General features: G+C 30.5%; 1 protein-coding gene across 1 annotated transcript; it reads right to left on the bottom strand.

The window, feature by feature from the left end:
- Positions 1-7857: 7857 nt before the first annotated feature.
- LOC123014555 (zinc transporter ZIP1-like) lies at positions 7858-9248 on the bottom strand. The gene has a single exon (XM_044413727.1). It carries the CDS (start codon positions 9109-9111, stop codon positions 8128-8130), a length of 984 nt encoding a protein of 327 aa, XP_044269662.1. The 5' UTR covers positions 9112-9248; the 3' UTR covers positions 7858-8127.
- Between the last annotated feature and the right edge of the window lie 3492 nt (positions 9249-12740).

The following is a 12740-nucleotide window of genomic DNA, read 5'->3' as shown; positions in this document are numbered from 1 at the left end:
ACAGGCACAGTGATTCAAAAAATGTTTTGCATATCCTTTTTGACAAAGCCACCTCAAACTATTGTTTTTCACACTTTTAAGAATATTTTAAATTTTGTGTGCAGACAAATATTTTATTTTTATGCTTGATTTGAACTAATTCAACATTTAGTGGAACAAAATTTCTCTGGTGATAACTGTAGTGTATGAACGACCTACATTATGTTAACTGTTTATGCCAATATATGCTAAGCATTAGGCCACTTTTTGATTGAGTTCGTGCTAAGAGATGGAGTAAATATTAGAAATGTTAAGAGCCACTGATTTGTAAAACGAACTCTTAGTTTCGGTGAATCCTTGTATTAAATGTTTATTCGTTGTTTAAAAAAATAATTATGAGAGAATAATAAGTCTGGAAAACTATGTGATTAATGGATCGAATCCGGTTTGTTGCAATTAATTGTTACATAAACAAATATTGAATTGGTGGGGTGATTTTTTACTAATTTTTAATTCACAAGAAATAGCTAGACAAGACTTGGCTTTTCCAGAAGGACATGCGGTTTTCAGTTCTCCTATTTCTTTTAAATAACAGATTTTTAATTATTTGCAAAATTTATTCCCAGATAGTTAAACCTGAACAACATAAACAATATATTTACGATTTAAGTACATTTCTCGTAGTGTTTTTTACTACGACAAACATTTAGCAATCATTTTAAATTTAATGTGCAAAGAAATAATCTGTCAAGACCGATTTTTCATAGAAGAGTAATTTTAATGTGGTTTATTGATCGAAAGAGCGAATATTGACTTAATCTACTTCGTCTCGTGAACAAATTCACGATTATTAAAAAGCCTTAAATAATCATGTTTTTTGAAGAAAACACTATACTTATAAAGAATATATACAAAAAATATAGGGAAAAGGATTAAGCATAAATAACCTTGTAAAACTGGGCAAATTTTAAATTTGAATGAAAACTTGTGCGAAAACGAGAGTTACTTTCTTTATTGCGGTTGTTTATAAAAACAACAAGGTCATGTTTTATTTGAACAAAATGTTTCCTATAAATATTAAAAAACACAATCATGCAATATTAAAAACGAAAATGAAGAGAAAAATTGTCATAGGAGGAGTAATAAGAAGATAGAATTTAAACATTTATTCTGAAGTTTGGTAATAAAATAATATTTTCTGCTGTACATAGTTTTATAATGTCTCACAAATTCTTAATTTATTTTTAAACACGTTGTTAATGACACTTCTGGTCTTGAACACATTATCGCAAATGAACAATAAAAGAATATTTTTATGGAAATACGTGGTATGCAGAATTTAACGGTTAGTATAGGTGGATATAAATATGCAACTGAAGGCCGTTGTATTTTCTAACATCTGTATTATTATTGTTTCTGTGCATCCATCCATTTGACACTATTTGCGGAAGAATAGGATTTGCAAGAGACTGGTTTAATCTATTCATTCTGCTATAGTGAAGTCCAAATAATGGAGCATTTTGTGTTTGTATCTATTATGTTTCTGTCATAAAAGAACCAGTGGTGTAGTGAATATTAGCGATTTTAATTTCATAACTATTGAGCAATACACCGATCGTTCGAAATCAAACACAAGCATTTTTATTGTGAAACAAGTCTGGTGTACTTGACACAAGTACAATAAATATAGGAAAGGTTAAATGAGGAGTTTATTTTTGTTAAAGTCGTTGTGAAATGGCACCTCAAAACAAATCTATTATTCAGAAAATTCTTGTAAAATGTCAGTTGAAGTTACCGCAAGATTGCTTAAGCGCTGGAGGAGTATATGAAGTGATTTTCATTAATTCAAGACAGCAGTTGCTGCATTGTTCGGATGTCTAAACGTAGAAAATGGAAGCTTTTCCGTCGATTTAAACCGTGATAATAGCCATTGTTTTATTAATGAAGCACTGCAACAGTTCATTATTGCTGTCATGTTACCTACTCTTCGTTACCAAATCTAAAACGCGTGTTGTCATAATCCTTTTATTTAGTGAGAAGATTATAAAAATTCACATGTGTTTTTTAGAAATGGAAATTAAAGAACACTTTCTACATACAGTAAATTGGCTTGGCAAATTTTTGCACGAAAGCATGAAAGTTGCAAGGTTTTTTTACGAAAAGTGCAAAATTGTGTTGACATTCTTGATCAAAACACAATTAGTTTAACATTTAACGCTTTTATGGTAGAAAAGTTAAAAACCTCACGACTGCGATGTATTATTTATAATGTAATTAAATAGTTCCATTCATTGCTAATTAATTAAATTAATTAATTAAATCTTAAAAGACATTTTTGTGTGAAATTTATCCGAAAACGAACAAAGATTAACAAAATTAACCTAACAATATAATAACATATTAAAGAAAATTATTTTCACACACTTGACATTTAATTATTCTATTTTTTTAATTTTTTTTGTTGTTTTTATGAGAAGGTTTTTAAAAAGTATGGACATATAGACTGAGAAAAAGCTCTATTTTTTAATTATAATACAAAAATCATAATTATCGTACAAGATGTTCATATAAACATCCGTCTCTCAATACAAAAACCATCGATTTTTAAAATACAAAACAAGGACAAGTTAAATTTAAAAATTCAACATGAAATACATTCATTCTCAGAAACCAATTTTTGTTAAAATCTTATTTTGTTTTAAAATTTCGAGAAAGTTGATTTAATGTCATAAATTAAATAAATAAAAATTAAAAAAAGTGATAGTTTATGTGTGGCAGCTGGACGTTTATTTAAGTAAATGTACAAAATAATTAGGACGCTTTGTAACTACTGAAATCATAACAACGCTTATAAACAAACATCATGCGTTAGTGTCGGAATTTGTATTGAGATTCTAAAAAGTGTTTATTAATTTAACTAGTAGATGGCTAGTGCAGTTAGTAGTGCAAAATGTCGAATGCTGATGATCTACAATGTATGTACAACCTCTCTAGAAATTGCTGAAGTAGCGAAAGAGACAAGGAAGAAACAACATTGGTAAATGGCAATAATGTCATGGTCAAGATATAAAAATGCTTAAGCAAAAAAACAGAATTTTTACTCCACGCCTGAAAGGTAAAACTTTTACTTGTGACATTTTACTAAATTTACTACTGTAAATGTGGTCACTTTTGTGACGTTTGCGGATAAATAACATTTTTTTTTAAATCTCAAGTGATTTTTAATTTTTCTTAACACCTATCTGATGCAAATACGGTGCTGGTTAACTGAATTTTATTACATAGTCATAAATTTATAGGTAAAATCGAAAAATCGTTAAACTAAGGAATGTGGGTGGCATTCTAATTGAAAAAATATTAGTATACCTATTACCTAAATCACTGTGAAAGATTTTAATTGTATCATTTCCTGAAGGTATTTAATAATGGACACGAAGGTGATAACTTTTATTGTGTTTCATAAATTTTAATAATAGAATTTATTTAAAAAAATTAAATTTGAAACATTTTTTATATCGTAATAAAAAAACGACTTCCAAGAATAAAAGTAAATGTACCTATTAAGTTATTACATTACGTCTCTATTATTTTTTCCATAATAATGGTCGATAATCTACAAATGAGCCTGTTTTAATAAGGTGGATCGATGAATCTGTAAAATTTATTTCACAGTTTATTTACTAACATACATATTTTTTTATAAGATAACCCTGTTTATGTTGTTTGTTTACGTGTAATTACTTTTTTATCTCCTTTCTACGAATATGATCGCTCCTACCCACAATTAATTAAGTAGATTGAGCAATTTATGCTATAGTTTTAAAAATATGTTACACTTCTATATTTAGTGTTTAAGGACCTTTGTCCTGTTTGGTATTCACTATTATATAGTGTCTGGTAGATTCTATTTCTCGGCTTCATTTTTGAGTAGGTACAGAAAGTGAGCTATTACGATATCATAGCCGGAAAGTGAACTCTTACGATATCAGTCATTACAAACCTTGCCGGATTTACCGGAAATCGTACCCTTTTTACATTTTTTTTGAAACAATACCAGTTTACGTTATAAGTCCCGTAAGTCAAATATTACAGTACGAATCAGATGTTTAAGAACGAGGCGACGAAGGAGTCGTCTAAGCCGATGTATATCGTAACGTTTTTTTATACCGTTTTAAGAAAATTTGCCAAAAAAATCCGGTAAGTGTTGCTGGGTTACACCCTTACCGTTTCTAATAACGTAATAGGTCATTTACGACAGTATTTGGTATTTATCCTTTATCTATTTCATTTCGATATTCAGACTTCTACACGTTCGTCACCTACTCGTACTCAAACATATTTCACTCGTACTGTAATATTTCACTTACCTACCGGACTTATTACGCAGATTACTATTTTATAAAGTGTGTTTTGCAATGAGTTTTGTTATTTTGATTGATTTTTGATATCTTCTTTGTTAAGAGTAAGAACTGTTCTATCTCTATTCGAAATTAGGTATCTAACATGAGTGATGAGGTGATGACATAGGTACATACATTTTTACACGTTTTAATCTGCTACTATTAATATTAGTTTATATGTTTTGATAGTCTTCCAAACAACAGATACGAGCTACCTTTATTTCTTATATTTCTACAGCCATTAACTTTAATTGCCAATTTTTGGTAACTTTTAATTATTAATCAAATATTATCGAAAAGAAGATGCTCTTGCCTTTTGTCCTGTTACGGAGACCGTCATCACTTATGATTTTAGTAAGATATGATAAATGATAAGTATTTAACAAAAGCACTTGTATGTGCAACTCATTGTCTTTATACCTAAACTTTTATAAATATTACTCAGCGTTTTACGTTATATGTAATTTCCAAATCATAGACTTATTAATAAATCTTAAGTAAGAAACAATATTAGTACCGAGATTAGTACTCTCCCTAAGAAACAAATGTCTTTTATGTTGGCTTTTCTATGAAATTAACAAAATAATACCAGTTTTTTACATGTTCTTACGAGACGAAAAACCCCGTTTCTTCAATGAGTCAAAATTGTTTACCTAATAAAGGTTGAGGTCGTTGCCTCAACGGATTTACTCTTATTTTCTTGGAAATTTGCACAACTGCTTTCTACCAGGATATTGATTTAAGATGCTGTTAGCAAAAATTTTGAACTCCAACCACGATGACACTTATAGAAAATCACCTTCCAGCGGTTTCTTAGAATGCACGGAACACCTAAGGCAGCAATGATGACATTATTTATTATACCATTACTTCATATAGAAATCCAAAGAGCAATTGAAAATTTCTTACGTCGAAGAAATCCTGAATTATATTTTTAATGGTTTTCTTCGCTCTTCAATTGGTTTTTATATATGATGTAATTTTTACACCTCCTACTCTGTGTTTTAAGAGCACAAATTGCTCTCTTCCTTTTTCACAAAAGCTGTGGGCTTTATTTCGATGACATCACTCATACATTTTCACATTAACTTCCGCTTTGTCACTCGTACCTAATTATTATAATGAAATGCAGATTATCTAAAATGCTCTCAAGAATTTTAAATTAGTTAATAAATTTTAAATTTTCATAATTAATTAGCACCTTTTTATTTTTGCTTCACAACGTAACTGTGTAGACAGATTTCGCAAATATTTTTTTAATTAATTACTTAAAACTGAGGCAATGTTATTATCTGATATCACTTACAAACCCAGATCAATTCTAACGACTAAAAACAGGAAATCGTTTTTATGTTATTTTATTATGTTCTCTTGATTTATGTGATCATTTTATCGAATTTAGACACTGATCACACAATATATTAACATATTGATATTGTTTTTAGATTCGTATCGTTATCAAGATAAGAATCTTAATGTAGAGTCAACCACCTACTAATTAATCAATTATTTTATGTAGTTCAATACGAAACGTGATTAGTTTCTGAAATGAGTTACGTTTCGGGGTGCCGAATAAATATAAAATAACTTTCTAATAACCGATATTACAAAATATACTATATGTATATTGCTGGTTGTTTCTGTTATGTTAGTTAAGTGTAAATAAGTTAAGTGTATTTAATTAATTGCTAAACCTTAAAACTGGTAGAAAAACATTGACTTGACTTAACAAGAATTATAAATGAAGATTTATGGAAGATAACAGTTTCTCTGAATTATTTTTTTGATTTAAAAAAATCACTCAAATATGACGTTTTAGTTTATCTCAAGAGGAATATGCGTACTTATAAGACCACGTTAGTAACCTTGAAACCCGCGATTTTTTTATTCATTACTTTTATAATACGAGTAGCTTTATTCCTAATAAAAATTTTCTGATCGGATATCGAAAGAGTTAGCCCGATGTTAGTTGTCACGCAACAATATTATGAATTTTTAACAAACAACACTGTAAAATTTATTTTTTATTGCCTGATGATTGTATTACGGTCGAAACTGGTGACGCAGTAATGAAAAGTTCTGGAAAAAAGGAGACCGTAAAAATATACCAACAATTTTAAATTTTTATTTAACCATAACAAAATAAACCATTGGTACGAATACTTCTACAACTTTTATAGTTTTATTTTGAAATTAAAATTTTAAAGAGGCTGTCATAGAAATAACTGAAAAAGTTTAGTGTGAACATCACACGACTTTCCGTATCCTACTTATTTGGAAAACATCCTTAATAACGACAATAATTTAACCTAAAGTCCCTAGATATCTATTTAGCGATCTGTATATCCTAGATAGATACATATCTAGGGACTTTTAACCTTTGAGTTAATGCCACCTGCCGGATTACACGCGAAATAGTCGTAGTTGTCGCGGGTTTGAGTCTGAGGTGCAGTTTTTTTTTAGTTCGGTACCCATTATTATTATTATTATTTCATCACATTTTACTGTTTAATAATACTTAAGTAACAATACTTTCCTTATGGGATAAGAAAAGTAAAAATTAAATCACAAATATACCAACTTCAGGACATTTTCATATTCGTAGCAACTATTTTTTTTATTTAATTTTCTGTTTTTCGAGTAACTACTAAACCTTATAGACTTTTTCCAACTACTATTTCTGGGACACTTTGTTAGTAGAAGAAGCTAATTTATATCGCATTTTCCAATGCATTTTATACTTGGACAATTTAAATACCTTATTTTTTAAATACCAGTAACTTTGTTTTAAGAAATTTGTTGACATTACAATAGAAAAAGTAAATAGTTGTAAAGTGAATACACTAAAGGCAATATTATCACCCAATAAACTTATTTTCATATCAATCATTTCATAAAAAAAAATTTTGAGTGTAAAGTTGATTATTACTTCTGTAAAAATTAATTTCATTTTATCGACATGTGATTACAGACATTGATAAAACATTCAAGTTGCTTCTAAATGCTAGACGATAAATTACGCAATTGCATCTTTATATTTTTTTATTTACTTATAAGTTTGAGTTCAAAGATTTTTTTAACTAGGTTTGTTCCCATTATGATTTATGAATTATGATCATTGATTGATCAATCACAAATAATGGGAATTAAAAGGGAGAAAACATTTTTGTTTTCATCTGTCTCTACTGCAACAACAAAACTTTTTATTTTCCAATAGGAAGTTACGTGCAATAAATATTAGTAGAGAAATTTAGAGCATTTTTACATGAAATATGAAAAAGTAAAATAACAAAACAGGATTGTCTACAAATGATTGAAAATGACATGAACGATATCTGTTTTTTTAATATTAAACAAAATCAAATGTTATCAATGTAATCTTTATCGTTAGATCAACAAATCTTATTTGTGACTGGAAATTCCAATGTCTAAAATTAAAAAAGTGCATAACAATTAATCATGGTTAATAAACAAGGAAACAAAACAAATTAATTTTTATTATAAAAATATTTATACAGAAATATAGTTTTATTTAACCCACTATGATGGGTAAAAAGATAATACTTAAAATTAAGTAAGTGCTTTACAGGTATCAAAAATGATACCAGTTCTAATTATGTTTATTTTATGTTACAAAATTATTTGTTAAGTACATAAAACTAATCCTAAGTGTCAACATTATCAACAAATATCTTTCACAACAGTATCACAAACAGAGATTTTTTAAAAATTTCATTCGTTGTACGTTTCAATCTTCGAAAATTTTAATAGTAAGCATGATAAGAAATCCTACAATTACAGAAAAAAAGTGTCCAAGACCACTCTTTCTATCCGCGCTCAATATTTCGAAAAAGACAACATACAGCAGTGTCCCCGAAGCGATACCTTGCAAAAATACCGAAGGTAATTCAGTCGCCGACTGCCCTTCAGTGCTGATAATAATCCCCATCCCAATCCCCAAAGGACTAACAACAGCGAAAATAAAAACGTAAAGTATGACCACTGCGGTTCTCAACCCGGAAGAAACAAGCTCTACCCCGATACAAAACGCAATGACCAGTTTATGGGCACTAACGGCCCCAAACATGTACCAAACATTCTGACTCGACGACTCCAACCCAACCGCCAAGCCTTCGAAAAGTTCATGAACCGAAAGTGCCAAAACCACAAACAAACCTCTGATGGTTTTCATGGTCGAATCTTCCATATCATCTGCCACGAAATGGCTGTGGCCGTGGCTGTGGTCGTGCATGTGCTTCTTGTCTTCGACACACACTGTAATGGGGCCTTCGATTGTGGTTCTGGCGCTGTTGGTTTTGGATTTTTCCGGGTCTTTTTCCCCTCGTCGTATCGAGAGGGTTCTCACAAGGACTGCTTCCTCTTTGTGCTGGTGATGGTGGTGGAGGCAGGCGTGGACGCATTCTTCGACGAAGTACATAGTGAAGAAACCCGCACACATCAGGAGTTCAGCGTAATGAATGTCTTTGGTGGGGATGCTGTCGATTTTTTCGATTCTTTCGGATACTTCCGGCAGGAGGTGCATGAAAGTGGTGCAGAGGAGTACTCCACCTCCCAGACAAAGGAGTTTTTGCACGTAGGGATTTTCTTGAGAGTCGGATTTCCATCGGAAGATTCGGGAAAGGAGGATTGGGAGGGTGCCGAGGGTTAGTGATGCGGTGAAGAGGACGCACATCGCCACTGATTTGGCGGTGATGGTTTTATCACTGGTCATTTTGGAGGTTGAGGCACTGAACTAGTGATGATGAGGCTGCTTCTACAGCCCAAGTTGTTCTGATGATTATATCGGGCATGTGAATGGTTTTGATAATTTACAGGAGAGAACTTTAATTATTGACACAATTAATGTCGTCATCAACGTGTTTTTATTTATTAATATTTAAGAGGTTCTATTAGTTAAGATCATTTTGCGATAACTGATACTCCATTCAAGTCTACACTCTAGAGATAAAGAAATAAAGGGTAGGGTATCGATTGTTTGGTAATTTAACGTTGAAAGAATGTGTGTGTTCATTATAACTTGTGTCTGAAAACAATCATTTATATAAAAATGAAAATATACTTGTGTTAGATTCACTCACTGAACAAAAGAATTAACATTTTTTTCGTTTAATATGCTTTTGATTTTTGATCCTAATGCGATAAAAAAATGATATTTAAATATACAGACTTGGAAAACTTTTTCAATTTATTGAAATGTTTTGAATGGTTCATTTCTTTTAGAATACTTTTAGGAATTAGAAGCATTGTTTTTGTGTCTACGAGTAGATTATGAACAGAAAAAATGCACAGGAAGACACGACGTATCAGATCTGAGAGGGCCAAGTATAGATTGTCTAAATAATCTTAACAAAGATAAAGTAGTTCACTTTTATTTTTTTTTATCAATATGCTCATTTTATGTATCTACAGGGAAGTGCATTTTCGATATCCGTATAAGAAATTTTCAAAAATAAAGAGGTTTAGAAAAAAATGGGTGTCCAATTATGTTTTGTTTTCGATTTATTAAGGAAAGCAAACATTCTAACAAAATGTTCAATAAAAAATACGCATTTGAAACGAAAACATTATACAGGCAATATTGTTACGTAAATTATCTTATTCACAATCACTAATGTAATATGCCGATTACTAACCTTTTTCAGGTTGGGAAACATGTCATTATTTCTCATGAAGAGTAATAAATGTTACTCCTCTTGGGTGGTAATATGCAGGACTGCCAACGTTAAAATTACGAAAATACCGGAAATTTTTTCTTTCAAATTGTCAAGTTACGCATAACATTTTGCTAAATTAGTATTCAATTGCTTTTGTAGCAGTTTTTCTTAATTCTGAGGGAGTACATTGCTCCATTTCGACGACTTTAAATCAGATTTACACATTATTTCAATATTTTCTTTGACATTTCTGAAATGTCAAAAATCAAACGTCATTTGGATGGCCTACCACGTTTGGACCTTAACTTTGTTAGAATTTTATTTTACTCAAATTTTTGACTGAAAATAATGTGATTGTGAATAAAATAGCATACAAACCTCGGTGGTAATGGCATTACCCCTTGTGCTTTATCCGATCTCGAGGCTAGCGCCTCTCGATCGTATACATAAGCACTCGGGGTAATGCCATATTTACCACCTCGCTTGTAATGTATTATTATTATAGAACCTCAATTGTATGCCGGACTAATGTGGACCGGACTTCTTTCAGATAAGCCAAAATTTACGATAATCCAAAAAATTTAATGAAATGTTTTATTAAAGAGTTCATGATTTTCACATTAACATTTATTGAACTTTGCCCAGCCGATTGATGGCTTCAAAATTTTTTTGTAAAAAAACAACCACTTTTTTACGTTTATTCTTCGATTTATACGTTTTTGCTTGGCCCCATATTTATGACTTTTTTTGGAAAACGCTGCATATACGATTAAAGAGAGAAAGAAAGTGTAAAGGTAAGTTGTAGAGAATTAGATTGGCTTCACAAAAGTTGGCCACACCATACCACTATCTTCGACGGTTTCAGCCCTACAGTCAGTCAAAGATGCTTTAGTGATGAAAATATTTCGCCTGTAACGGTGGTGGCGTGTCTAAGAAGCCATTTAAACCTAAATCGTTGAACATAAAGATATGGTGTCGCGGATTTTTTTAGAGCAAATTTAATTTTCTACAGCTTTGTTTTTCACACTTCTTTTGCGTTTTCAAAAAATTGGGGCTAAGCAAAAATTTAAGTTTTTTTTGCTATAACACAATTTTTTACTGCAAAGTACTTAATATCCTATCTGTATATAATTTCTCTACTGTTTTGTCATCGTCATAAAGCAATTTTTTATTTCGTTTCTCTTACCTAAACTATAGACACGCTATGTACTAAAACTATATCATTGAATGACAGCAATGGATTGATCTGTGTTTTTTTCAAACTGAACATAGGGCTTTGTTCAGTTAAAAAAAATGTCCCTGTATAATTCAATTTCATATAATTTTGTTTAAAGAAATGATTATTTATACACTAATTCATACAATTAGGTGGATAAAAAGGTTTGGTAATTTTAATTTTTCGATATTTTAAGTTTTCATACAAGCAAGTTGCAAGAGTTACACGATAACAAAAAACTGTACTCTATATGGAACGTTCAGAATTAGACTGACCTATCCACAAAATTTAAATTTTGTTATAATCTAACCTAACTCTAGCCTAATGTTTAAACAAAAAATATAAACAATAAAGCGACTGTATTTGGAACATAATACAAATATTAAAACTGAAAATTTTAACTTAATTTTCACTCTAATTTTCAGCGCCTCATATACATAGAGGACTGCGCTTTGCCAATACTAAAGCTGTTGTCAACATGGTTATGCAACCACCAATTCGCAATAGTGGCAGAATGCATTGGAACTTCTATGAAATACAATGGGAAAATTAGTTTTAATAGAATATGTACAATATTTCAATTTGTTTACATCAAGTACAATCATGAATCACTGTGATTGTAAGGTAGTATTGTAATTAATTTATTATATAAACAAGAATACCGTTTGATTTATAATAAAAATTTATAATAAACTGCGTGCAACAAGAGCTTTTTGTAAGCCCATTCAAATTAGGCGGTGGTAGGATTATTATTGAATCCTCCTCTGGATCGTATCGCGAAAAAAAAAAGTTCGATGTGGTCCTGACTTTGAATTTATAGGTAAAAATGTACTTAGTGTGAATATTTGTTGTTTTTAACATCATTAAATAAATTCCCAACACTACACGTAGAGATTAGCAAACAAAAAAAAACATTTTTCTCTCATTAGATCCATTAGTTGCCACCATTGAGTTTAATGTGTTGCCTGCCTATGTTGACAACAAAATTTTTAGCTCAAACGCAGTACATTAGTAGGATGTCAATGCTCATATACGAGTACGTGTACCTACTAAAATGTAATTTGAAATAAATTCCAACTGATTTTTTTTTATAATTGAAATTTAGAGTATCGTTGTGATAATACATATTAGCGTTTGACATTTTTTATTTTAATTTTTACTAATGTGTCATTTTTTCTGATCCTTTATTCTTTTTATGGAACAACTAAATTTTAAAAGCTGTATACTTTAGGGTTTATAATGACAAGTAAAATTACTTAATACTATGTAACCGTACCATTTGTATTTAATTATTCGGTAAAATGTGTTGCCTATGCATTTTTGAAAATTTTATTTGACTCTGCGGTGACGGATCACGCCACAGTGGGAAAGGGGGGATTTTGTGTTTTTTTTGGGTTTTCCGAAAAGTGGGAAAACAAAGGAAGGTGTGGCAGTAGTCGTCGTTGGGCAGGCGAAGAGTGAGTCGAAATT

Source organism: Tribolium madens, unplaced genomic scaffold, assembly GCF_015345945.1.
Source record: "Tribolium madens isolate multiple individuals breed KSU strain unplaced genomic scaffold, Tmad_KSU_1.1 Scaffold_97;HRSCAF=244;Tcas5.2_LG3a, whole genome shotgun sequence".
Lineage (NCBI taxonomy): Eukaryota > Metazoa > Arthropoda > Insecta > Coleoptera > Tenebrionidae > Tribolium > Tribolium madens.
The sequence above is the reverse complement of the archived record's forward strand: the minus strand, read 5'-3'. Positions and strand labels throughout refer to the sequence as shown.